The 26,355-nt window shown below is 49.2% G+C and overlaps 1 protein-coding gene across 6 annotated transcripts in view; it reads right to left on the bottom strand.

The window, feature by feature from the left end:
* AMPD3 (adenosine monophosphate deaminase 3) overlaps positions 1-26,355 on the bottom strand; it is a 54,230-nt gene that overhangs the window by 23,152 nt on the left and 4,723 nt on the right. The window contains exons 1-4 of one of the 6 annotated variants that reach the window (XM_010829333.1): positions 22,836-23,256; positions 18,186-18,411; positions 6,527-6,731; positions 3,235-3,397 (exon numbers count right to left, since the gene is read on the bottom strand). In XM_010829333.1, the coding sequence (XP_010827635.1) occupies positions 3,235-3,397; positions 6,527-6,731; positions 18,186-18,406 (589 nt within the window). In that variant the 5' untranslated portion in view covers positions 18,407-18,411; positions 22,836-23,256. Of the gene's footprint in view, positions 1-3,234; positions 3,398-3,555; positions 3,638-6,526; positions 6,732-7,549; positions 7,829-18,185; positions 18,412-21,956; positions 22,252-22,835; positions 23,257-26,355 lie in introns of those variants that run through there. The other 5 variants (XM_010829335.1, XM_010829332.1, XM_010829334.1 and 2 more) reach the window with 5 other exon arrangements.

Below are 26,355 nucleotides of genomic sequence, written 5' to 3'. Positions count from 1 at the left end.
GATCACAATAAACTGTGGAAAATTCTGAAAGAGATGGGAATACCAGACTACCTGACCTGCCTCTTGAGAAATCTGTATGCAGGTCAGGAAGCAACAGTTAGAACTGGACATGGAACAACAGACTGGTTCCAAATAGGAAAAGGACTACGTCAAGGCTATATACTGTCACCCTGCTTATTTAACTTCTATGCAGAGTACATCATGAGAAACGCTGGGCTGGAAGAAGCACAAGCTGGAATCAAGATTGCCGGGAGAAATATCAATAACCTCAGATATGCAGATGACACCACCCTTATGGCAGAAAGTGAAGAGGAACTAAAAAGCCTCTTGATGAAAGTGAAAGTGGAGAATGAAAAAGTTGGCTTAAAGCTCAACATTCAGAAAACGAAGATCATGGCATCTGGTCCCATCATTTCATGGCAAATAGATGGGGAAACAGTGTCAGACTTTATTTTTTGGGCTCCAAAATCACTGCAGATGGTTAGTGCAGCCATGAAATGAAAAGATGCTTACTCCTTGGAAGAAAAGTTATGACCAACCTAGATAGCATATTGAAAAGCAGAGACATCACTTTGCCAACAAAGGTTCGTCTAGTCAAGGCTATGGTTTTTCCAGTGGTCATGTATGGGTGTGAGAGTTGGACTGTGAAGAAAGCTGAGCACCGAAGAATCGATGCTTTTGAACTGTGGTGTTGGATAAAACTCTTGATAGTCCCTTGGACTGCAAGGAGATCCAACCAGTCCATTCTAAAAGAGATCAGCCCTGGGTGTTCTTTGGAAGGAATGATGCTGAAGCTCAAACTCCAGTACTTTGGCCACCTCACGCAAAAGTTGACTCATTGGAAAAGACTCTGATGCTGGGAGGGATTGGGGGCAAAAGGAAAAGGGGACGCCAGAGGATGAGATGGCTGGATGGCATCACCGACTCGATGGACGTGAGTTTGAGTGATCTCTGGGAGTTGGTGATAGACAGGGAGGCCTGGCGTGCTGCGATTCATGGGGTTGCAAAGAGTCAGACACGACTGAGCAACTGAACTGAACTGAAGATGACTTCTTGTCTTTATCTTGGGTGGTAAATGTTCATCTTGTTCACTGCTGTGTCCCCATTTCCTAGAACCATCCCTGGCCAGTAGCTGGCACTTCATTTTTTTTCTTTTTAACTTAATTGAAATGAGCTTCCATCTTCTGGGTAGTTCAGGGACATGAAGCTTATTAAGACGGGCAGCTGCATCTTCTCCTAATAAGAGAACAGACCGGATCTGGGACTGCCCAGCGGGAATATAATTGTTCCTGTCCTTCCACATCTTCCTGAGCCCAGGGCGGCCAAGGGGCAAGATGGAGAAGCCAGCCCTCCCCATAAGCACAGAATAGGGAGCCTGTGCCCCCAGAGACAGAGCTGTCTGTCCCCACACCATGGGCTGTCAGTCCATAGGAGCCAGAAAACACCTCTTGGCTATTTCCCAGCTATGACTTCGAGCAAAATGGGACTTTACCTCCCGACCCTGTCTGCTCAGCTGAGGATGACGCCCTGCCTTAATGCGCTGCTGTGAGGGTTGCAGTGGCAGGTAGAGGAAGATGCTGTGTAAATATATCATAAGGCGTTATTCTCATCACTCTTGTAGTGGGTTTTCCTGGCTCTCGACAAGCTCTGTTCTGGCCAAGGAACAGGTTATGCTAAGTAGCAGTAGAACTAGGGGCTTCAACTCTGCACATCAGCCAACCCTGCATAGGGTCTGGGCTGTCCACTGCCAGCACAGGCAGGAGGAAATCCTGGAATCATCAATGGAAGGAAGGAAGGAAGGAAGGCGAAGCGGCTGGCTGAGTGTCTCCCATCAGAGCTCGGAACAGACTGTCCCTGGAGCAGACGTGAGCCATCCCAGGGGCTAAGGCAGCACAGAGAGGGAAAGAGATGCCACACACACCCCCATCAGGCATGAGTCCCAAATGCGGGGCAGTGCCCATGAGATGCTGGCAGTCCAAAAGCCTGGGTCAACCATAGCCTGCACTTTACCACACTCACACCCAGGCCCCCAGGACTCTGTTCTGTATAAAGTACACCTTTGACAGTCATTTCTGCCTGCCAACAGTGGAGCAAGTGGGATCAACCCTCAGACAGACAGGGAACTGGGCCCGGGAGGGCTGAGACTCAGAGCCCCAGGTGGTAACAGATGCCCAAAGTCCAGGTTCAGAGCTTCAAAGAAGCCGGAGAGGAGACATCTTGGCACCAACTCCACCCAGGGTCCTGGGTGCTGGCACAGACCACCAGGCCCTCATCTGATTCCCCATCACCAGCTTTCACGATCGAGGCCTCCTGTTGTCTTCATTCACATTGCTTAACTTACAGCCCCTACTGCCCCTGGATCCTTCACAGGCCAAACAGATTCCACCAGAAAGCATCCTGCCTTCTCCGATCCCCTGCTCCCTGAACTCCACAGCATCAACATAACTACTGTACCAATCACTCACTAGATCCAGGGGCTTCCCAAGTGGCTCTAGTGATGAAGAACTTGGCTGCCAATGCAGAAGACATAAGAGATGCAGATTTGATCTCTGAATCAGGAAGATCCCCTGGAGGAGAGCATGCAACCCACTCCAGTATTCTTGCCTGGAGAATCCCATGTACAGAGGAGCCTGGCAGGCTACAGTCCATAGGGTCACAGAGAGTCAGACGCAACTGAGCATGCACTAGATCCAGAAATGCACCAACTACTTCACATGCTTTCTCTCGTTTCATCCTCACAACAGGCCCAAAGGAGAGATATTATTAGTATTCCCATTTTACAGATTGAAAAACTGAGGTTTGGAGAAATAACTTCCTTTCCCAAGAAAGTGGTCTTTAGGTATTTAGAAAGTGGAGCTTAGATCGGAATGTGAGTATGCTGGACTCCAGAGCCAACTTCCCTGCCCTGAGAACACACCCTCTCTACCTACCCCCAATCCATGCACCTCACCACTAACTTGGTATTTACTGTCTGACTGTGTTTAAATATCCAGGCGGAGACTGCCCATCTCCCAAGATCAGAGACTGCCTTTCAGCCCCTCCACTCCCCACAACTTGTACAGCTCAGCTCAAAGCAAGGCACCTGGTGCACACGGAATCAACCCTTGGGGAAACTAGCAAAGAAATCAGTGTAGGAGAAGCCATCTGAGGGAAACACATCCAACCAGTAAGACATCCTGACCAACTCTCGGGCCGTGCCCCGCTGGAAGCCCAGCTGCCACCACAGCACCATACCTGGGAGGCCCTCTTCCAGGGGCGTGGTGTCCAGCCGCCGATGACCCAGGTACTGGGCCGTGGTGCGCGGGAAGCGGTGATAGGCGAGGCGGGCATACTTCTCCCGGATCATCAGGGCCTTGGCCAGGCTCTTGGCAGCCTGCTCATAGTCCTCCACGGTGATCTGCAGGAAAAAGTTCAGAGAGCAGGCCTGAGGCCGCTGACCTAGTGAGAGCTGCCGCAAGGTAGGCCCAGGACAGACAGCGGGGAACTTGGGTCTGAGGAGCATCCCCACCATGGAGGGCACAGTGGCTCCCTCTGCCTGACAGTTTGTGCACACACCGTGGTGTATGCTGCATGCCTGATTTCCTGTTGCAAGCCTCCGACTGAGGGGTGTGCCCTGCAGACGTGCAGCCAGCCCCGGTAACAATCTCAGCCACTAAGTCTCTAATGAGCTTCCGCGGAAGATGACACTTCACACGTGCTGTCACACGTGAACGCTGAGGGATTAAGTGCATTCTGGTGACTCTACTGGGAGGGGCTGCTTGCCTCTGGCCTCCTCCAGATTCTGCCCTGTGTACCTCTTCCCTTTGCTGATTTTGCTCAGTATCCTTTTACTGCAGTAAATCCTAGTCATGAGTGCAGCTATGCGCTGAGTCCTAGGAGTCCTCCTGGCAAATCACGGAACCCCCTAACACAGGAGGAGATTTGGGGCCGTTGGGAGGGAGGCAGGTACTCCAATGTGCACACCCCAGGCCAGCACTCAGCACATCAACCACAAGCCAGATGCTGCGGCACCCGGCACATGAAGAGGCCCAGCCTGGACCGTGTCCCTGATGGAGTGAGCATCATCATGATCAGTTAAGAAAATACATGGGTCCTTCCGAGTGCTCAGTCTGCTACCCCAGCCTTCTGATTCATCTGGCAGTCACCCCAATCCACCCAAGCAACACACGCTTATGGGATGGTTCCTTTCCATAAGTTTCACTTTGGTCCTCATTGCCACTCATCTCACCACTGGGGAAACAGAGACCCAGAGAGGATAAATCACAGAAAGTCAGAAAGTCACACTTCAGACCCTGAACGGATTGATTCCTGAAGCCCCAGGATGCTCTGCTTTCCCAGAGCTGCCTCGTACTCAGAGACAAATGAGATAAATGCCCACCTCCCAGTGCACGTGTTCATCTCTGTCTGTTGGGAAGGATGCGTGTGGCAGAAACCTGAACGTGCTGGGGGAGAAAACAGCCAAACAGTCACTCATTCATAAGAGGGGATAAGAGATGCGGAAAAGGGAGGTGGCAAGATGGAGCACAGAAGGAGGAAGGCTGGGGCCCACTCTGCTTCAGTGAAAAAAAAAAAATCACTTTTAGTTTTGAAATGTTGTGAACATACAGACAAGCACTGAAGATGACAGACACCTGTGCATCTACCTTCCGGAGCGGACAATTTTAACATTTTTATCACTGTTTCGGATGTCTTAATAGATCATCTCAGATGCAGCTAAAACTCTACCCTCAGAGGAAGGTATATATCTTTCCATGCATGTGTTTCTACTTTCACTTTTGTTTCCCCCTTGCTTTTTATTAAGGAAGTAGCTTCTCCTTTCCTGACTACATATGTCCCCATAAGGGGGTATTAACTCCATTTTACACCTTCTGATGGCTTCTGAGAGCTCAGGTGAGCAGACAACACCAGAGACAAATACGTTCCTGCCCACGACAAAGCCAAACACGTCATCTGCAGCACTGACTGACTCAGCACAGCACGGGCTCGGGCCAGGCCTGGAGGTATCAGAGACGAGTTCAGCATCCCACCAGACCAGCCAGCTTGTTACCACTGCACACCTCAGGCTGGCAGCAGACCCATGGGGCCCAAGGCGACCTGCAAGGTCAGCCTGCCACTTACGAACTGGTGGCTCTCAGGGGACCAGTCGCCCGGTTCAGAGGCTCCATGCCCTACAATGTGCCAACAAGGAGACTGATGGAAAAGAGCCGGTTAACACACCAGCCAATGTCCTCCCTTCAGCTGGCCCTCAGCCCCCTCTACTCTCCCTTTTGGCCACTCTGCCACATGCAGGAAGTTGGGTGGGCACCATGGATTCCTGGTCACGAAGCTATATCTCCAAATAAGGCCTGTGCTATTTGCAATCCAACCAAAATCCCCATCCATAGAAAGGAACTTAAAGTATGGTTCATCCACACAGTGGAATATTTTGCACCTGTTTTAAAAAAAAAAAAAAAACAAGGAAGTTCTTGATAGAATGATATAGCGTTATCTTCAAGATATACTGTTAAGGGAAAACCTAGGCTTAGTATAATGTATGGTAACCACCATTTGTGTAAAAAGAAATAAATCAACTACATGAACATAGAAACCATGAGCACGGTAGGTACACAGTTTACTGTGTGAGAATAAATAAGAAACCAAAACCAATAACTGCCTCAGGGGAGGCGAATCGGGTAGCTAGAGGACTGCTATAATTCTGGGGCCTTTTAAGTTATAAGCCATATGCAAAGATCTTCTATTGATTTTGTTAAAATAGAAGAAAATGTATAAGAGTAATAAGTCACTCTGTAATACGAGTAATAAGTCACACTTCTCAGATACACTGTATATCCTAAGAGTACTGTTAAAAAGAAGAGAGGATAACAAGCCAACTGAGGCATGAGTATAGGCTGAGGGCCAGGAAGGCAGAACCAAACCTGGAGCTAAGTGATGTTTCTCTTCAAGAAGCAATAAAAATTCAGCATCCAGCCAGGTGAAATTAGCACATTTTCAGTGGCTGAGTTAACTGACTTGGGGCAAACCAAGCTTGATCACATTCTTGTCAAGTTCGAGGGTCTCTTCCCGGTTCGAGGGTCTGGCCTATATTTAAGAACATGAGTCCAGGCACAGAGGAAGAGCTGAATCAGCAATACCTGATGGCATGCAAACCAATCAACACCAGGACTTGAATCCATTCAACATCTGAGAACTCTGAAGGGCCCAAACTGGAACCATCTCCAATGGGCTACAGGAACAGAGAGCGGGGTTCTGGGCTCAGAGACCACATGGAAACTACAGGCCACTCGATGTGCCAGCCTGCAGCCCCAGGCCCTCCCCACAAGGACAGCAGTACCCTAGACACACACCCATACCCACCACCTTGCCTAGAACCCTCCTTCTCTCCAGACATCTGCCCGCCATCTCCCAGACACTCACAGACCAAGCCAGGCTTTGGGGTCTCGGCGTGACCCCAGGGACCCCAGCTTTTGCAAAAGGCGTGCTATGCAACACTCACACAGCCTCCAGAGAGCCCACGGAGATGCCTTACCCCAGCACAGTAGTCTCCACTGATGGTGACCCGCTGGAACTCGGGCACGGCATAGGGTGCGGGCGCAGGCAGGGGAGTGGCTCCGGGGAGCACGGGGGTTGCAGGAGATATGGCCGGACTGGCTGTCGGGGGACCCTTCCAATCTTGCTGTGTCGGCATTTGCAGAGACAGGGACTGGGATCGAATCATCTTAAAACTTTTCTTTCTAAAAGTCAAGGACATGCAAAAGTGAGAGACAACAGCAGCTAATCGGGGAGAGTGATGAAGACTCTCTGTTACGGACATGGCAGGAGAATTTGGCTCTGATTAATCAGCGGTGCTGGCCCTACCGTTCAGAAGTTTCTAATTATTCATGCCTTTCTCTCACACACGTCTCTCCACATGCAATATCCCAGACACCCCTCTATGCAGCCACTAAGAACTGCTTGGGCTGTGTTTGCACAGCACATGGAGCAAGTAAGTAGGCAAATGTCTCAGAAGACAGACAGCAGGCCACGCAGCAGGGGTCTAACACCAAGGGCAGAAGAGGTGAGGACGATGTCAAACTGGCCAGCATGCTGTCTTCAGATAAGCCAAACTCTGAGTCCCAGCCTGTGAAGAGTCTCAATTACAGCGCATTTCACAAAGTTGATAATTTGGGGCACTGGAGCCAGAGGAGACTGTGACAATCAGCCAGTCCACCTCCTGTCTTCAAAAAGGAAGAGTCAGGGGTTCACAATGTGAAATGACTTCTATGAAGTCCTAGCCAGGCAGCTAGCGCTCGGCGTCCCACCTCCCTGGCACCCCAACTCCCCTGCTGCTCCTTCCTCCAGCCTGGCAGTACCCTCCACCTGCTGCTGGCTCAGGCACAGATCTGTAGCTCTGTAATGGGAAAGTAACTGATAAGCATCAATTTCAGGTCCTCTGGACCTGTCACCTTGACACCAAAAGATGATTTCACAAACTCTTAGGGAAGTAGGCACAGGTTGGTTTAAACTGTCATGAGCTCATGCTTATTTGCAAGGCTGTTTTGTGAATACTCACCTTCCTCATTAACTAATCAGTAATGTTTCAAATGACACCACCGTAAGTTCTAGGATCCCTGGGCAGGAGGCTCAGCAGCAGGGAGATGACACCATCAGCACTCCCCTCTCCCATGTCTCTTTCTGTCTCCGAGGGAACCCAGCACTGCTGCCCAATGATGTCCAATGCCAACAACCAGCCGACTGCTTGCCCTCCTATGCCACGGGGCCCAGCAGTGTCCTGGGTACTATCCCAGCACAACCGGAGCCTACAGCCACCAGCGAAGGACTCAGTGACAACCGTGACCCTCCAGAGCCCCTAGCACCTGCCCCCTTCTCCAGGAACCAGTGACAAGTACAGGCTGTGGAGAAATCGGTAAACAGACCTTATGACTGACCCGGAAGCAGCTGTCTTCCTCCTGGCCCTTGGCCAGACCTCTTCTCACAGACCCACAGCCCATTTTTCAGGAACCACAGTTCCCTACTCTGTCTATACATCCGCTGCTTGCCACAGCTCTCTGGTTCTTATCTGCCCATATGTGTTATCACCTCCTCAGGGACAAGGCTGTTTACACTTGGAAAGTGGAGGTGGTCCTTTTTCAGAAGTCTGTTTTTGCCCTGGCCCTGACCCTGCATAACAGATACACTGGGTTTTTCAGGAAACCCAGGATGAACTCCAGGAACATCCAGTCAGGCTTTTCTGAGCCCGCCATCTATCCATCACATGGAGCTGAGTCAAACATCCCATTCCAAGGAAGATGCCAACTCATGCCTGTCAATCATTCCTTAGAGGCAGACTCACCGGAAGTGATGAGGTTCCCACTTTAGCATCTTTCAGATGTTCACACCTAGAGGAGCCATTACTTTGGGCTCCCTCTCATGTTCTGACAGGTTCAGCCAGACCCTGTGAGACTCTGGCCTCCATGTCGCTCTTGTCTACCAGGCCACTGTTTTAATCCCTCTGCCGACTTCACCCCCAGAAGCCTCAGCCAATATTGCCTGAGGACCAATCCTGCTAAGGAGAAGCAAGGCAATATCTAAGATGACAAACAGGTAAGAAAATTAACAAAAAAAAAACACCAACCACGATCAGAAAGTTAGAAGGCTGCTGAAGGCAAGAGGCCACCAGGCTTATCCGAGAAATGACCATATCCCTCTACCCCCATGAATAAGCCACCAGCTGGTCCCAAACCCCCCTCAATTCTCCTTCTTGAAGACATCCACGATGACTCTAGTCTTGGTCACCAGGTGAGCTCCAAAATTATCACAGGTGAACACAGGCTGGGGATTTGGACTTTGTAGGGATAAGGTACAGGTTTAACAATAGATTGGGTCTAGACACCCTAGGCAAGTGCTTGAAACAACCAGAGCTAACCATTAGGCTCGTCTCTAAGAAAACTGGAAAAACTAAACAGAGCGCCCTGCATTATCTTCTATGGCTGCACGATAAACACGAGCCTGGTGACTGCAAGCAACCCCCACTCGCTGGCCCACAGATCTATATGTGAAACATCTGGGTGGGCACGGCTGGGCTCTATGCATGCCCAGGGTATCAAAAGGCCAAAACCAGGAGGTTGGCCACACTAGCCTCTGAACTGGAGACCCTGGGAAAGAGTCCACTTTCAAGAGTCCGCTTTCATGCAGGTGGTTGGAGAATTCATCTGCATGTGGCCCTACACTGAGGCCCTGGCTCCTCACTGGCTATGGGACAGGGCTCACCCTCTGATTCTTGCACACGGCGCCCTCCATCTTCTAAGCCTGGCACAGTGCCTGGCTCTGGCACTTGGAATCTCTGACCTCCCCCTCCGTGACCCCCTGAGAACACTCCCTGCACTAAGGGCTGCTGTGACCAGGTCAGGCCCGCTCACCTCCCTGCCTTCAGGTCCACTGAGCCACACAGCACAGCATAATCACAGGAGCGATGCCTCATCACATTCAGAGGGTCTGGAGATTAGGGAAGGACACCTCTGGGGGGACGTTCTAGAAACTCTGTCTACCACAGGTCCACATCTCATTCCCATTCTGTGCAGCTGAGGCTCAGCCACAAAGGTGGAGAGCGGCAGCTGAGTGACTGAGAGTGTGTGTGTGTCCTAGCCCTCTCAAGGCTGTCTGAAGCCCCACCTGCGTCACAACAATGAAGTTACCAAATGCTTTTTCTGAACTATAGAACCATGCAGTATCCTGGCAGGAAAGGATTTTAAAGCTACACACCCCAATCCTCTAAGGCAGCCTTTGTCTGAATACATCCAGGAACGGACAGCTCACTACATTTCTGAATAAGACGTCAGCAGTCAACCATTCATTCAAAAACCATTTCCCAAGGACCTACTCTGAGCCATGCCTGTGCCAAGCAGGCAAATACAAGGTGAACAAAACACGATCTGTTGCCACTGTTAGAAAGCACTTCCTCGTCACGGGCCAAGATCTGTCTATCCGCAGTTGCACCTGCTGCCCCTTGTGTGAGCCCTTGGGACACAGAGTAAGCGGGCTTGCTCTGCCACAGCTGGCCCACCCGCTCCCTTCCCCACCCACACGCCTGGCAGAAATGCACTCCTGCCCAAGAACTGGCAGGGAGTGGGGCTATAAGGACACCAGCTCCAGCCCAAGCTTGCGGGCCCAATGGGCCAGGGAGCAGCTTTGTCTTCCCTCCTGGGCCCCAGGGACCTTCTTGTCCCACCAGACCCTCAGCTAAGGACACGACCTGGTCATCTGGGCTGTTAGCAGGCATCTCTCAGCACCTGTCTGCTGCCCCCACCTCTTCTATGGCCCTTGCCTGTCCCTGTCACTCTCTGTGTTCCCACCCTCACCCTGCCCACTCCCCAGCCCTTCCCTGCTCCTAGGCACTCCAGTTAAGTGCCCCAGAGCCTCCATGCTCTTCCAGAGAAGAGTCAGCATCTTCTCGGGGGCCTGCAGCCACTGCCCTGTGAGGTCTGGCCAGGGCAAGCTTTCACCAAAGGCTCTGAACAACATACAGTGGGTCAGGAGGCACAGTGGATTTCACTTTACTCAACAACGATGTGCCAGGTCCTGGGGCTAGACGGGTAGACAAAATACTCCTCTGACTCCAGAGGCTGACCTCGATGTCCAGACAGTTCAATAGATTATCATCACAGGACGTGGGTAGTGTGATGAGACGACCTGCTATTTCGGGATCCCAGAGGAGGCTCTAACCCAGACTGAGGCTGGGAGCCATAGAGCAAGAGGGTCAGAGAAGGCTCCCTGCCTCATTCCCAGAGGGAGAGGGGAACATTCCCAACTGGGAGACTTGTTTGAAGCCCCTCTATGCACATACACACACACACACTCGGGTTGTTTTGGTAGCCCAGACCACTCCAGGTGAGAATTACTATGCTAAAGGCTCGAAGCAGGAGTCAGACACCAGCACAAGGTTTCATTAACAATCTGAACCTGAATGGCATTAAGTGGGGCAGGCATTCGCACTTCCACAGGCGTGTCTGCTCCTACTGCTTCCACTGATTCACGTGCAAGTGGGGCCCTGGGTCTAAGCAGGGGAGCAGTTGAGGAGCTGCCACCTACTCTGTGACTGAAACCAGAGACCTCAGCCTGTCTGAAAGGGAGAAGGCGGGCAAGCTGACTGTGACACATGCTGTATGGTGGGCACCAAAAGGTGGGTGTGCAGAGGGCACAGAGCACATACTCAGTGTGTCTGACTGCATGGGTGCAGCCGACTTGCACATTGAAGCCCGCCAGGGATGAAGGCAGAACCTCAACCATCTCTCCCTTCACCTCCCCCCGAGACCTACCACTGTCCTCCCGCCGCTCCTGACCATGTGTAGGTCTCTATGGACCTCGCTCTCCCTCTCCCCAGTCCTTCTCAGCTACTCTTCCTCCCCAGAGAGCACAGTGAAGTATGATCTTCCTTACCTGTTAAGTCTTAAACTCTCTTCTTAACTTTAAAAGCAGATAAATTAACCTGTTTCAAATGAAGCTCCTTTGTCAATGGCCCTGAACTTAGACGTGACTTACCCCTGATGTAAGAAGTTTCATAAAACAAAATGATTTAGCTGTGCTATGTTCGATTCATAACAAATATGTTTATCTAGTTTACTCAGGGAAGTAATTGCTCTGGAGAGTCCCCTTTTGCTGTTGTTCAGTCGCTACGTGGTGTCTGACTCTCTGTGACCCCATGGACTGCAGCACGCCAGGCTTCCCTGTCCTTCACTATCTCCCAGAGTTTACTCAAACTCAAGTCCATCCAACAATCTCATCCTCTGTCGTCCCCTTCTCCTCTTGCCCTCAATCTTTCCCAGCACCAGGGTATTTTCCAATGAGTTGGCTCTTCCCATCAGATGGCTGTCCACTTTATACTCTAAATAAAAAAAAAAAACTTCAGTGTGGCTTTTAAAAATGAAATTCATAATTCCTGTATCTGAATCAGTGCACGCTGAACATAATTGAAACTTCTCTCCGTGACTCAGCGTCATCATCGCATTATTCAGTCACCAGCTTAGAGACACTTTGGCCAAAGACTGCTGTGCTTTGAATTCTTGCGTCTGATTTTCATAATTATTCTGTTTCCTCTCTCACTGTGAACTGTTAAATAATAACAAAAACAAGAACACTAATGATGTCTAAGCACGTGTGCTAAGCAGCCATCCTTATTCGCTCATTTAATTCTCACAAGGTAGGTCCATCATCCTTTTTTGCAGATCAGGAAATAGGAACTTAAGGTCCTTGCCTGAGGCCACTCAGTCATAAGACACAGGCCATCACTTGAACCCAGCTGGTCTGGTTCCAAAGTCTGAGTTCATAATCACCGCACAACATGCCCTTGACTCTGCCTATAGAAGTCCCTCTCCCACTTTTAATTTGCTTCCTTAAATCTGTCACAGGATAAGAAACAAAATAACCAAGCTTATTAGAACTCAGTGTGAAATAAGAACAGAAGATGGGATGAGAACTGGGGGGGTGACAGCTAAAAGGTACAGGATTTCTTTCAGAGGGGAGGGGTTGAAAAAATGTTCTAAAATTGACCATGGTGACAGTTGCACTTTGCAAATATACTAAAAGACCACTGAATCGTACACTTCAAAAGAATGGATTATATGGTATGTGAATTACACCTCAATAAAGCTGCTTAAAAACGAGAAGTAGAGCGCCGAAGGAGCCCTGATGTGCATTTTGGCTGCACATCAGATATTCTTACAGGGTTGTCACCCATGCTGGCTACATTCCAGCTATGTATGTTTGCAGGGTGGCTGAGCTCTGGCTAGGTGAGATGATGAGATTCAAAGTGAACAACAGAGAGCTTCTGGGTGCCAGCAGGGTTTTCCAGTCTTCTTGTCTTTGCCTCCTAACTTTGATTCCATAGACAGCCTACCCCTCCCGCTCACCTTGACACTCCTTGAGTCTCAATAGAGGCCTGGTCAATGTCATCTTCCTAAGGAGGCAGAGAGGTCCCTGCAGCAAGACGTCACTGCTGACCTCCTGATCTGGCCTGCAAACCGAGCGCCTCTTTGAGCAGCCTGAGGTGCCAGCTCCCTGGAGAGGGCCCCCAGCCCTGGGAGGTTTATGACTGAGCTCAGTTCAGCTCTTAGAACTGCTGGAATCCTGACAACAGCCTCTGTGTTTTAGGGGCTCATCTTTCTTACTCACAATCCAAGTTTCTCATTCTTTTTCTAAGAAGCTATTTACTTCCAAGTTCTAGCTAGTGCCTTTACATTAGAGTTTAAATAGTCTTTTTTATTTTTTTTTTTTTTAATAATAAGAGAGAAAAAGAGAATGGTTGTACAAAAAAGCTTTCTCCAAGTACCAGAAACATTCGGGCTTGTCAGAGGAGCCAGGGCGAGGGAGACCTTTTTCCAAACTAGAAGTCCCATCTAATGTCACAGTTTGAAACACAAATCCACAGACTCTGGGTATCTGGAAACCTGCTTCTGGCTCCAGGCCTGGGGGTTCCTTGCGAGAGGGCTCCATGTTACCAGTTACATTCCAGAGTGTCAGGGACAAGCAAGAGAAAAAGAGGAAGCTGCAGAGAGGGTTCCGCCTCCAGACGGTTCACTAAATATTTGCCTAACAGTGCCTCTACTGAGCAGCGAGGCTGAAAGCTAAAACTGGGGGTGCACAGCTCCAGAGGACACCAGGACGTCTGACAAGTAGTCCAGGGACCAGATTGTGCTTTGGCAGAAAAGGAGCCAGTGGGCAGCAGGGAGCTGTGGTCCAGGTTTCCCTCCATTCCATTCAGCGGCCAGCAATTACATCCTGGAGAGCAGTCCCCAGTATCTCCACACTGAACCAAGGACCCCAGGCCTGACTGGAGATGGGACAGCCTCGTGGTTAAAGTGTGAGGGTCTACATTCAAAAGACCTGGGTCACTTACTGGCTATGTGTCCTGATCTGCAAAATCAAGATAAGAATATCCACTTGATAAGCTTAATGTGGACCTAACAAAAGCAGAAGAGATTAAGAAGAGGTGGCAAGAATACACAGAAGAACTGTACAAAAAAGATCTAAATGACCCATGCAATGAGGATGGTGAGGTCACTCACCTAGAGCTAGAGCCAGACGTCCTGGAGTGTGAAGTCAGGTGGGCCTCAGGAAGCAATACTACAAACAAAGCTAGTGGAGGTGATGGAATTTCAGCTGAGCTATTTAAAATCCTAAAGGACGATGCTATTAAAGTGCTATACTCAATATGCCAGCAAAATTGGAAAACTCAGCCATGGCCACAGGACTGGAAAAAAGAATCCCAAAGAAAGGCAATGTCAAAGAATGTTCAAACTATCCTACCAATGCACTCATTTCACATGTTAGCAAGGCAATGCTCAAAATCCTCCAAGCAAGGCTTCAACAGTATGTGAATGGAGAACTTCCAGATGTACAAGCTGGATTTAGAAAAGGCAGAGGAACCAGAGATCAAATTGCCAACATCCACTGGATTATAGAAAAAAGCAAGAGAATTCCAGAAAAACATCTACTTCTGCTTCATTGACTATGCTAAAGCCTTCATTGACTATGCTAAAGTTTGTGAACAAACTGCAGAAAATTCTTCAAGATGGGAATACCAGACCACCTTACCAGCCTTCTGAGGAAACTATACACAGGTCAAGAAGCAACAGTCAGAACTGGACATGGAACAGTGGGCAGGTTCAAAATTGGGAAAGGAGTAAGACAAGGCTGTATATTGTCACTCTGCTTATTTAACTTAGATGCAGTGTACATTGTGCAAAATGCTAGGCGGAATGAATCACAATCTGGAATCAAGATTGCCAGGAGAAGTATCAACAACCTCACACAAGCAGATAATACCAGTCTAATGGCAGAAAGTGAAGAGAAACTAAAAAACCTCTTGATGAAGGTGAAAGAGGAGAGTGAAAAAGCTGGCTTAAAACTCAACATTCAAAAAACTAAGATCATATAACTCAGTCTCATCACTTAATGGCAAATAGATGGGGGAAAAGTGCGAGCAGGGGCAGGTTTCATTTTCTTGGACTCCAAAATCACTGCAGACAGTGACTGCAGCCACAAGATTAAGACGCTTGCTTCTTGGAAGAAAAGCTATAACAAACCTACACAGTGTATTAAAAGGCAGAGGCATGTCTTTGCATTCAAAGGTCCATCTAGTCAAAGCTATGATTTTTCCAGTAGTCAAGTACAGATGTGAGAGATGGACCATAAAGAAGACTGAGCACCAAAGAATTGATGCTTTTGAACTGTGGTGCTGGAAGACTCTTGAGAGTACCTTGGACAGCAAGGAGATCAAACCAGTCAATCCTAAAGGAAACCAACCCTGAATATTCATTGGAAGAACTGATGCTAAAGCTGAAGGTACAAGACTTTGGCCACCTGATGTGAAGAGCAGACTCACTGGAAAAGACCCTGATTCTGCGAAAGACTGAGGGAGAGGAGAAGGGGACGACAGAGGATGAGATGGTTGGATGGCATCACCGACTCAATGGACATGAATTTGAGCAAACTTCAGGAGATAGTGAAGGACAGGGGAGCCTGGCGTGCTACAGTCCACAGGATCGCAAAGATTCGGACACTACCGAACAACTGAGCAACAGAGTTTAATATACAGATTAACTTAGCCCACAGTAAGGTTGCTGCCCATCTCTACTGCAGGAAGTTGGACAGTTAAACTTTCCATGGGGCTTACCGTGATCCAGGCCCTGCCCTAAGCCTTTTACATGTTAATTCCCTCATTGCTCACAACATCCCATGAAAGTAGCTCTTGACTGGTCTTACTTTACAGATGGTGAAAACCTGGGGCACAGAGAAGTTTCCTAATGGCCCAAAGTCACAGAGCATCCCAGTGAGTGGCAGAACACAGCAATCCAGGGAGCCATGGCCACTCTGAGGTGGTGTCTGTGGTGGCAGTGGGGAAACCGGATGTCTTTCTCCTACCACATAACCACTGCTCGCCAACACAGGTTAGGTTCTGGGCTGGGTCCTTGGGATACAGTGGGAGCCAGACACAGTCCTCGGGGAGCTTCCAGTCAAAGGGGGCAGACAGATGCAAACCAAGACCACCACAACCTAACAAGTAGGGAAAGAACAAAAATTCTGGAGAGAAGGTTGCAGAGGAATTTCTGGAAACCATGGAGCATCATTTGGACTCAAGAGTAAGAAGGCTTGCTGTTAGCCTGGGCATTGATAACAGAAGAATCTCTTTTGCAGATGTCAGGTCCAGTGTCTCTCTGTAGGAAACTGACCTCAGAAACCTATCATTTCTAGTAATACAAAAATATCAGGACTCCTTCTCTTCTCATTATTAAGGGTCCAAAATGCTCAATTCAGAAGACAGAAGGTCCTGCAGAGCATTCACTTCATAACATCTGTTCAGCCAGCAAAGTATGGATGAGGGCCTCCACAGTCAGGCTCTGCTTCACTCTCCAGGGTAACTTGTGACCACCTCACTGGCTAACGACACCAACGACCCCGTCACTTCACGGGCTTACAGCCCCTCAGAGGAAGGAAAACACTTACATTCTGCACAATAAAGCTCTGTTCTTGCCCTTATACCAATACTTGATTTTTCACTACTTTCCTAAAAAGTGTTACCAAAGTACTGAAGTTCTATACTACCAAGGAAGGAAAGGACTTGCCTTTTAAAATGAGGCAGTACCTTAGGAAGGACCTGGGTCTCAGAGAGGGCTCAAGTTCCACTACCTTAGCTATTCAGGTCTGCGGTGTGCCAGCCAGGCAGGCACCTAGCTAGAGCCCCACCAGACACTTTCTCAAAGCTTTCTATTGTTTAATTCTGCTCTCCCAGGTGAGATGGGCTTCCCAGATGGCTCAGAGGGGAAAGAATCCACCTGCAATGGAGGAGACATGGGAGATGCAGGTTCAATCCCTGGTTTGGGAAGATCCCCTCAAGAAGGAAATGGCAACCCACTCCACTATTCTTGCCTGGAGAATCCCATGGAGAGAGGAGCCTGGCAGGCTACAGTCCATGGGGGTCACAAAGAGTTGGACACGACTGAGTGACTAAGCACACAGCACAACGCAGGTGAGATAAACTGAAAGGTGAAGGCTTCCCAATGCACTTAAAGATCCAAACTACTTATCAGGGAGCACAGGCCAGTCTGGTCTGGGCCCTGTCTAACCCTCCAGATGCAGATCATGGCACTTCACGCTTAACCACACCTCTACCGTACACAGGCCTCCCTGAAGATACCTAAGGGCCTTTGTCCTGGCTCCTCCGCCTATAAGGCGCTCACCCAGCTCTACAGTAGCTGGCTCCTTTACACCCTTGCATCAGCTACAATGTCACCTTCCCTAACTACCCAATCTGAAAAAGGACTCTCCCTCTCCATGTGTCAGCTGGCTTCTGGCTAGGCTTGGACAATGGCAACCAGTGGGGGAAACCAGAAGGTGCAGAAAGATTAAAGCCAGGTATCTCTTGTCTGCATCTCTGCCTTTGGAGGCCATCTCCGCAGCTGTTGCATCACCCCTAGGCTCCAGTTTCCACTGGAAGGGCCACTGCAGTTCCAACCCCTCCACCCCAAGCTCCAGCAACCCCACTTCCCTCCACTGTCTCTCCAGTCTGGGGGGACAGCTGCTTCCTACTGTGTCTACTCTCTGGGCAGCCTCTCTCCCCCCTGCTTGGTTCTCTATCACCTCTGTAACCAATTTCCTGAGAAAACATCCTACTTCCAATACTCAAGGTGTTTCTGCTTTTCTGGTTAGACTCTGACTGACACAGCACTTATCACAACTTGTCATTTCTCAATTAATTTGTCCAGTCAATTATTGTCTAGACCAACTGTAAGCTCTACACGGCAGGGACTATATCTAGTTCATTAATATATCCCCAGTGCCCAGCGCAACACCTGGCAAATAGTGAGCTGAGTTAATTAACAACACAAAGTACTTGTCAAGTGATGAAAGAAGTAAAATTGATGTTTCCCAACTAAACCTCAAGTTTCTAGAAAGAAGATGGAAATGTTATTTGGAAATCGTGAGTATCTAGGCACATGATTTGTTTTTAAAACAGCAGCAGAGAAAGTGGTTTTCGATCTTTTCAACCAAAGCCACAACATCCTTCAGTGAATACGTGGTAAGTTAACTAGTCTTGGTTAAGAACTAAAGTCAGCTCCCAGGACAGCTGATTTCACACAAGGTGCCTCATCACAAGACAAGCATCTGCAGCCCACCTGTGTCTGCACAACCCCACCCAGCTCAGGGGGACAAACCTTTTTGCAGTCTCCAAAGACTTCTGCTCCGCCAGCTCCTTCTGCAGCTCCCTCTCCTTGGCCTCCTTCTGCCCAATGGGGCAGTCCTCAGGGACTGTGAAGAGGGACAGGGCATCTTTGCTGTCCTCTTCTCGGAGCACTTTAGCAAACACCTTCTCGGCCAGGAGCCGGACTTGCTCATCCACCTCGGAGATGTTCAGCTTGGGGAATTGGCGCGGCATCTCGGCTGGCAGGAAAAGAGAACCAACGTGAGCCAAGAACTACTAGACCACCTGAGTCACTGGTGTGCAGGGCAGGAGAAGGCATTGAAAAGAGGGCCAGGTGCCCTAGTCTTTGGGGTCAGCTGTCTACTCAGGAATTCCCTGGATCAAACCCAACAGGCCAATTTTTACAACTAGCTCCCTAAGTGAGTGACTGTGAAAGGCATAGGCCCGCTTACGTCTTGAGAAAGCAAACGCTCAGAAGTGAAAGCATGAACTGTCCAACCAAGGGTTCTACTGTTTTCCCGAACCCAGGGAATCCTCGTGAAGGGGCAAGCCCCACCCTTCCCACCTCCTGTGGAGGGGAGAGCTCAGAACCCCTCCTGTAGACAATGAGGCAGCCGTGCGGGGTGCTACCGTGACCAAGCCTGCTCCCCACTGCATAGAGAGGAAGGCCAAAGCCCAAAGGCTCTAATGGTCGGCGTAAGAGCATTCCTCACTACACAAAATGAGAACTGTTGCTGAAAGGAAACCACAGTTGCGCCATCTCCCAAAGCCTCTGGAACTTCTAACAGGACAGCCTATAACATAAAAATCTGGGGACAGGGAGACTCTTTACCTCTCACAGCCCGGCTGAAGACTCACATCCTCAAAGAAGCTTGCCCTTACCTCCTCTGCACACCGGCTTCTCACTATCAGTAGCCGGCCTAAATCGCCTGGTTGATTCTTTTCTTTGCCTGCCTTTCAACACTTATATAGCATGTAGTAAGTGCACTCTGTCAAGGCCTATACGCGTAATAACTAAGTTAATCCTATCGTTCCCATTTTACAGATGGCAGAATGAAGGCACAGACAGCTAACTTGCCCAGGGTCACACTTCTAATAAGCAGGCCATGACCTGCACTGCTCCCAGCCACTGGCTCCCATCCGTTTCCTCTCTGAGCCTCCGCTCAGGGACTCTGAGCCCACGAATCTGGTTCTGGCATCTGACCTCTGAACCCCTAAATTGTGCTGCTTCTCTCTGCCCATTTGGGGGTCAGGGCAGGTCCCCTCGCTGTCCCCAGCATCCCACTTATGGAGCAGACCAATACTGTATCCCTTCCACACGCCACCTTCACCAGGAACATCAATCCAGTTTCTTTAAGGAGGGTTTAAAGAGAGACGTGGTTTCATCAGGCAGACAGAGGATGAAGGTTGAGACAGTGCCCGGCTGCTCTCTGGCAGGGAGAGGAAGCACTTTCAGAGGAGGAGGGACGCTGAGCAGTTGGGGGCAGTCACTCTCTACACCTCCCGGTGTTCTCATCTGTGAGATAAAGGGACTAGACTAAGTGGTCTCCAAGGCCGTCTCAGTTCTAAGCACCATAATTCTAGGTACCAGTGAGGTTTCTGGTTCCAGGAGGGCTTGCTGCTCTGGTCTTCTCTGCGGCCTGTGGATCTAATAACACAGACAGGAAGGAGGAAAGCAGGCTGCTTAAAGGGCAGGCTATATAGAGAGGTATTCTACAAAACCTCTGCGGGCCCTTAGACCGTGAAACCAATTTCCTCCTTCCTTCCGCCCCCAAGGCCAGGCCTTTCCTGGGCCTCTCTCACCCCTCGGGGCCTGAGTGGGAGGAGAGAGGCAGCCCAGGACGCAACTGTGCGGGTCTGTGGCAGCAGAGACCAAGATAGCATCCTGCAAAGATGAAGAGGAACGGCTGGCTGTGGAGATTTCCACACCCTGATAGCAGAGAAGAGGAAACTGGAAACCATCAGAGTGGAGGCCAGAGAAGAAGGTGACAGAAGAAAGAAATGGAGAGAAAGACAAAGAGCTGGACCCAGGAGGAGCTGTTAGGGGTGAACAAAGCTGGACCAACTTTGTTCCCCATCCCCCAATTCTAAGGCCTCTGTCAAGTGCAGCTTTCCAGATCTTTAAAGGGCTCCAGCCAAGGGGCAGCAGAAATAAAGCATTCAAGCATCTGAAAGAGTAAGCGCACTTGAGAAACTGCTTCTAAGAAAAGAATCTGAAGGAAGGAAAATGCACAAAGATGTTTACCTGCACTCTTCATAGAAATAGCTTTAAAAGGTTCAGATGAGAGCATACGCACTTGAAAAAGAACATGAAGAACATGAAGCAACCAAAATTATAATCATGAGGACAGCGCCATCACATAAAAAAATACCTTGTGAGATAACAGCAAATGAAAAAACTAATACATGAAACTGTTCCCAAGCTTTGATTACAATGATACAAAAATGCAACCCCTTATGGACCAGGGCTGCAAGAAACACACTTAAATGACCAGATGGCAGGACTGCCAGTGGGAAAGGCAATATCTGATTTTGATCGTTGATGCTACTGTAATGTCATTTACACAAAAACAAAGAAAAGAAAAAGAAAATGAATAGACTCAAGAGTTCCAAAAAGAGAAAAATATGAAAACTAATCAAATGTCTACATCCCGTATTTTGGTCATCAGGGTCCTCTCCCACCTATTCCACACCAGAAAGAGGCCAGTCCAAAAGGAATTCCACCTTTAAGACCCATCTCTGCATTAGCTTTAGCCCTTTAGCTGTGATAGCATCACAGAGGCTGCTCACCACCACCTCCTAATACCCCTAAATACACACAAGCATGACCCAGCCACATCCCCTCAGAAGTGGGCCACTTGGGGGTGTCTTTTGTGTCTGAGGGCTCTTATGCCAGATCCTGCCAATTTTTCCACGAAGCATTTTTAGTGTACTCAAGTCAACTAAACATACTTTACAGGATGCATCCTTCTACAAGTGATCTTCCTTTTTCTTTAGCTCAGATAACTTAAGTCAGTCTTTTCCATATTGGATCGCATTAGGAGTCAATACCTGTTGCTATGAAACAGGTCCTGGGGTCAATAATTAGGGAAATGCTGCATTCCATAGCCTCTTCACCCCAGATATTCACAGGGCGCACCAAAGACTTGAGAATCACAGAGTACCATCTCCCCATAGACCTCTTTGTGTCAGTATCCATATGAATCCCCTGCAGCACTACTACCAACATCGTAAATACCTGGTGAAGACTACTCCATGACTTAGAATTGACCAAGTAACCCAGCCAGGGCACTGGGCTAAGTCAGTGGGGCTTAGGAGCCTTCTGGATATTTGTTGTCTTCTGCACATCATTGGCAGACAAGTCCCACCTGCCAACCCCTTTCTCCAAAGCCTGCCTCTCTTCTCAGACCCAGAGACCCTGGCCAGGCCAGGCATGTGGAAGAAAGCCCAGCAGAGCTTCAGCTCCAACTGCCAGTTCAAGCCTGACTTTCAACCACTTGTCAGCTGAAGCCAGCACGCCTGGGAGGCTAAACTGTGAATTCACTCGCATTGGCTTATGTCGTTGTGACATAGAATACCACACCCTCCAATGAGCTTGACGGCAAAGTGTCCCAAAGTTAGAAAGCTGTAATATGCCACCAATTTCAACAAACAGGCACTTTTTCATGGTATCACAGCCTCTCCAGAAAAGCGGCACAGTGCGTCTTAAAAATCCCCTCGCTACACAAATGAAGCTGTTTCTCACTCCTGCCAGTATCCCATAGTCAGAACCCACGACACAGACCTGAGCCTGGTGCTGGGGTCCCCATGGCTGCTCCTGAGGATGCCATCCAGGTGACGCACTGGGACCAAAGGCTGCGTGCTGCCCGGGAGGCTGAGCTGAGTCAGTGTGAGTGCAGCTAGCTAGCTGGGTTCTTCTGTCTGCTGCTGGGGTGGGAGGTCTCTGCTTTGCATATCTGTGAGCAGCCCTGAGCAACAGCAGGATACGTCTGGGCTGGAAATTCTTCCGTGAATATGAAATGGAAGTGGAAATTTTCCAAGAGTCCTAAAAGGGCCCAGGTAATGCCAGCTATCACGGCTGCTGTGTCCAGAAAGCAGTGTCCTGCCCCCACTCACAGCCCCCTTCAGAGCAGGAAACTCAAGCTGCTGCTGCCCTAAGCAAAAGTACATTCAGCCTTCCTGACCAACCGCAGCTGATAAACCACCCCCTCCCTCGAACGTCCAGACCCCTCCTGAAAGCTGAGCCCTAGCTGCGATACCATCACCTGCCCTGCTTCCGTTTCTAAACTCCAATTCAGGCTCTGCCTCGCGACCCGGCTCATCTTACGAGCCTGCCCTAGTCCCCTCAGAGGGCCCCCCGCCCCGAAGCAGCCTTCCTGGGAGCACCCCAAGACTGGCGGTGCGGGGGGAGGGGGCTCTGGGCCAGTTGCCAATGTGAGCCCCTCCCCCACCTGAGGGAAAGGACAGAAGCTCAAGGGGAGAGCAGGGCGGGAGCAGGTGAGGATGAGAGGCTGCCTCGATCGGCTCCTTTCCCGGAAGGGAGCTGCACATCACAGATGACAGGGCAACCTGACCAGCTCAGCCAGAGCAGCGGGCCTGCTGGCCCACCCACCCACCCCCGGGAAAGAAGTGCCTCCCACCTGCCCCAGCCTCCCCTCCTTACTGCCGCTGTCAGCTCCCACGTGGGCCTCCAGCTTGGAGAAGCCTCCTGAGGGCCGGCTGGATGCAGCCGCCAGCAGCTGCCGGGCTCCCTGCCTCAGGTAACCCACGGAGCAGTCCAGGTGGATCACTACAGCCTCCCAGGGCGCGAAGTCCCACTCCTCACCCGCCCTTTAGGAGAAGAACAGTCCTCTGTGGGGAAGCTCACAACAGACACGCGGCCTCCCAGGGACTTAGAGCCGCGGCGTGGGTCTGGGAAATAACCATGAGCAACAGGGCTATTTCTGTGGTGCTGTTGAAACCCTGGGGAGAAGCGCCCAGAGAGGATGGGGCCACTTGTTTACTGGGAGGCTGGCTCCAGCCCTGGCTTGGGCCTGAGTCACCTCCTCATGTCCAATCGTGAGGTTGTGCCTTCCTGAGCTGCAGAGTAATTCCTGTGCGTACAGAGTGGGATTACAGGGTTGACACACGATCCTCGGGCTGCTGCTGGGCTTTAGCTACCCAGAGATTAGGACCCACCTGTCCTCACAGCTGTTTCATAAACAGCGCGAACAGCAGGCTACAAGCAACGTAGAGGGACGGTCATGTGTATTCATTAAATAATTAAATGACCTTAAAATGGAGGGGGAAAAAAATACCTGAGCCCTTAGTACCATTTTGCCAGAGGGAGGAGAGGCAAATGATTCCTTTGGCTAGTGTGTTTGGGGCGGGAGTGGGGTTAGGATGGGGCTGCCATGGAGCATCCTAGCCTATGCATCTGAGAACCGACTTGGACCTAGCACATCCAGGGAGTCTTATTCTAGATCTTTAACCAGACCCTGGAAAGTTCTGGTCTAAACAAGCATTTTCCAAAGTGTAGTCTGTAGAACATAAAATGCCAGAAGGCTTACACAGTACTGCATAACATAGTCCTTCATGGGAATTCACACACACGATTCCTACTAGCAGATTCTAAACATTTCAAAATCCTCTGGTCAAGAAAGCTGCTTGAGGGGACTACTCTGATGGTCCAGTGGTTGGGAATCCACCTGCCAATGCAGAGTACATGGGTTCGATTCTTGGTCTAGGAAGATCGCACACACCGCAGGGTGAGTAACTCTTCACACCACAATTACTGAGCCTGTGCACCCTAGAGCCAGTCAGTCGCAACAAGAGAAGCCACTGCAGTGAGAAGCCTGCACACCCCAACTAGAGAGTAGCCCCCGCTCACCGTAACTGGAGAAAAGCCCATGCATAGTAATGAAGAGCCAACGGAGACAAAAATAAACAAATAATAACTTTTTAAAAGCTGCTTGACTTTGTTTAACCCAACACACTTATTTGACCCTTCCACCACTGACACCCTAGGGAAAAATACCTATGCATATCCTGGGCATAGGCTTTGGAAAATGCCTTCCACTTTGAGCCTTCATTTTCCAATCTAGAAAAAGCTGCCTTCCCAGGCCCCAGTGATTAGCATGAGATCTACTCCATCATGTCCAAAGAGAGATGGGCAGCAGCCCCACTACAATGACACAGGCTGGGACAAAGACCAAGGGTCCCACTGGAGGGATGCAAGACCCTCCAGAAGAGCAGCAGCTTTGAAGGAAACTGTGGCTTTGTCTTGGGAGAGCAAACTTTGCTGGGGAACTAACAATTCCTCCTTGAGCCTAATACATCTCTGCTCCTCATGACCCAGAAGTCCCCCTAGACTGAGGAGCACTGGTCCCAAACTCAAAGCCCTTTACCTTTTGAAAGAACATTAAGACAATATATGATACTACTGAATGGAAGAATATACTGCTAATGATATAACCAATAGGGGGCTAATAACCAAAATATATAAATACCTCATTCAACTCAACATCAAAAATACAAACAAATCAATTAAAAAGTGGATAGAAGACCTCAATAGACATGTTTCAAAAGAAGACATTCAGATGGCCAACAGGCACATGAAAAGATGCTCAATATCATTAATAAGAGAAGTGCAAATTAAAACCACAATGATATATCATCTCCCATCTGTCAGAATGGCTATGATCGAAAAGACCACAAATAAAAAATGTTAGCGAGGATGTGGAGAAAAGGGAACCCTCATACACTGTTAGGAGGAATGTAAATTGGGGCAGCCACTGTGGAAAATCAAAAAGCTAAACATAGAACTACCATCAGTTCAGTTCAGTCGCTCAGTCGTGTCCGACTCTTTGTGACCCCATGAATCACAGCACGCCAGGCCTCCCTGTCCATCACCAACTCCTGGAGTTCACTCAAACTCACGTCTATCGAGTCAGTGATGCCATCCAGCCATCTCATCCTTTGTTGTTCCCTTCTCTTCCTGCCCCCAATCCCTCCCAGCATCAGAGTCTTTTCCAATGAGTCAACTCTTCGCATGAGGTGGCCAAAGTACTGGAGTTTCAGCTCCAGCATCATTTCTTCCACAGAAATCCCAGGGCTGATCTCCTTTAGAATGGAGTGGTTGGATCTCCTTGCAGTCCAAGGGACTCTCAAGAGTCTTCTCCAACACCACACTTCAAAAGCATTAATTCTTCGGCCCTCAGCTTTCTTCACAGTCCAACTCTCACATCCATACATGACTACTGGAAAAACCATAGCCTTGACTAGATGGACCTTTGTTGGCAAAGTAATGTCTCTGCTTTTTAATATGCTATGGTAACTTTCTTTCCAAGGAGTAAGCATCTTTTAATTTCATGGCTGCAATCACCATCTGCATTGATTTTGGAGCCCCAAAAAATAAAGTCTGACACTGTTTCCACTGTTTCCTTATTTATTTCCCATGAAGTGATGGGACCAGATGCCATAATCTTAGTTTTCTGAATGTTGAGCTTTAAGCCAACTTTTTCCAAGGCAAACCATTCAATATCACAGTAATCCAAGTCTATGCCCCAACCAGTAACGCTGAAGAAGCTGAAGTTGAACAGTTCTATGAAGACTTACAAGACCTTTTAGAACTAACACCCAAAAGAGATGTCCTTTTCATTATAGGGGACTGGAATGCAAAAGTAGGAACTCAAGAAGCACCTGGAGTAACAGGCAAATTTGGCCTTGGAATACAGAATGAAGCAGGGCAAAGGCTAATAGAGTTTTGCCATGAGAATGCACTAGTCATAGCAAACACCTTCTTCCAACAACACAAGAGAAGACTCTACACGTGGACATCACCAGATGGTCAACACCGAAATCTGATTGATTATATTCTTTGCAGCCAAAGATGGAGAAGCTCTATACAGTCAGCAAAAACAAGACCGGGAGCTGACTGAGGCTCAGATCATGAACTCTTTATTGCCAAATTCAGACTGAAATTGAAGAAAGTAGGGAAAACTACTAGACCATTCAGATATGACCTAAATCAAATCCCTTATGATTATACAATGGAAGTGAGAAATAGATTTAAGGCACTAGATCTGATAGATAGAGTGCCTGATGAACTATGGATGGAGGTTTGTGACATTGTACAGGAGGCAGGGATCAAGACCATCCCCATGGAAAAGAAATGCAAAAAAGCAAAATGGCTGTCTGGGGAG

The sequence above is a fragment of the Bison bison genome, unplaced genomic scaffold (genome assembly GCF_000754665.1).
Source record: "Bison bison bison isolate TAMUID 2011002044 unplaced genomic scaffold, Bison_UMD1.0 scf7180017864503, whole genome shotgun sequence".
NCBI lineage: Eukaryota > Metazoa > Chordata > Mammalia > Artiodactyla > Bovidae > Bison > Bison bison.
Note: the sequence above shows the minus strand (reverse complement) of the source record. Positions and strands in the feature narration are given on the sequence as shown.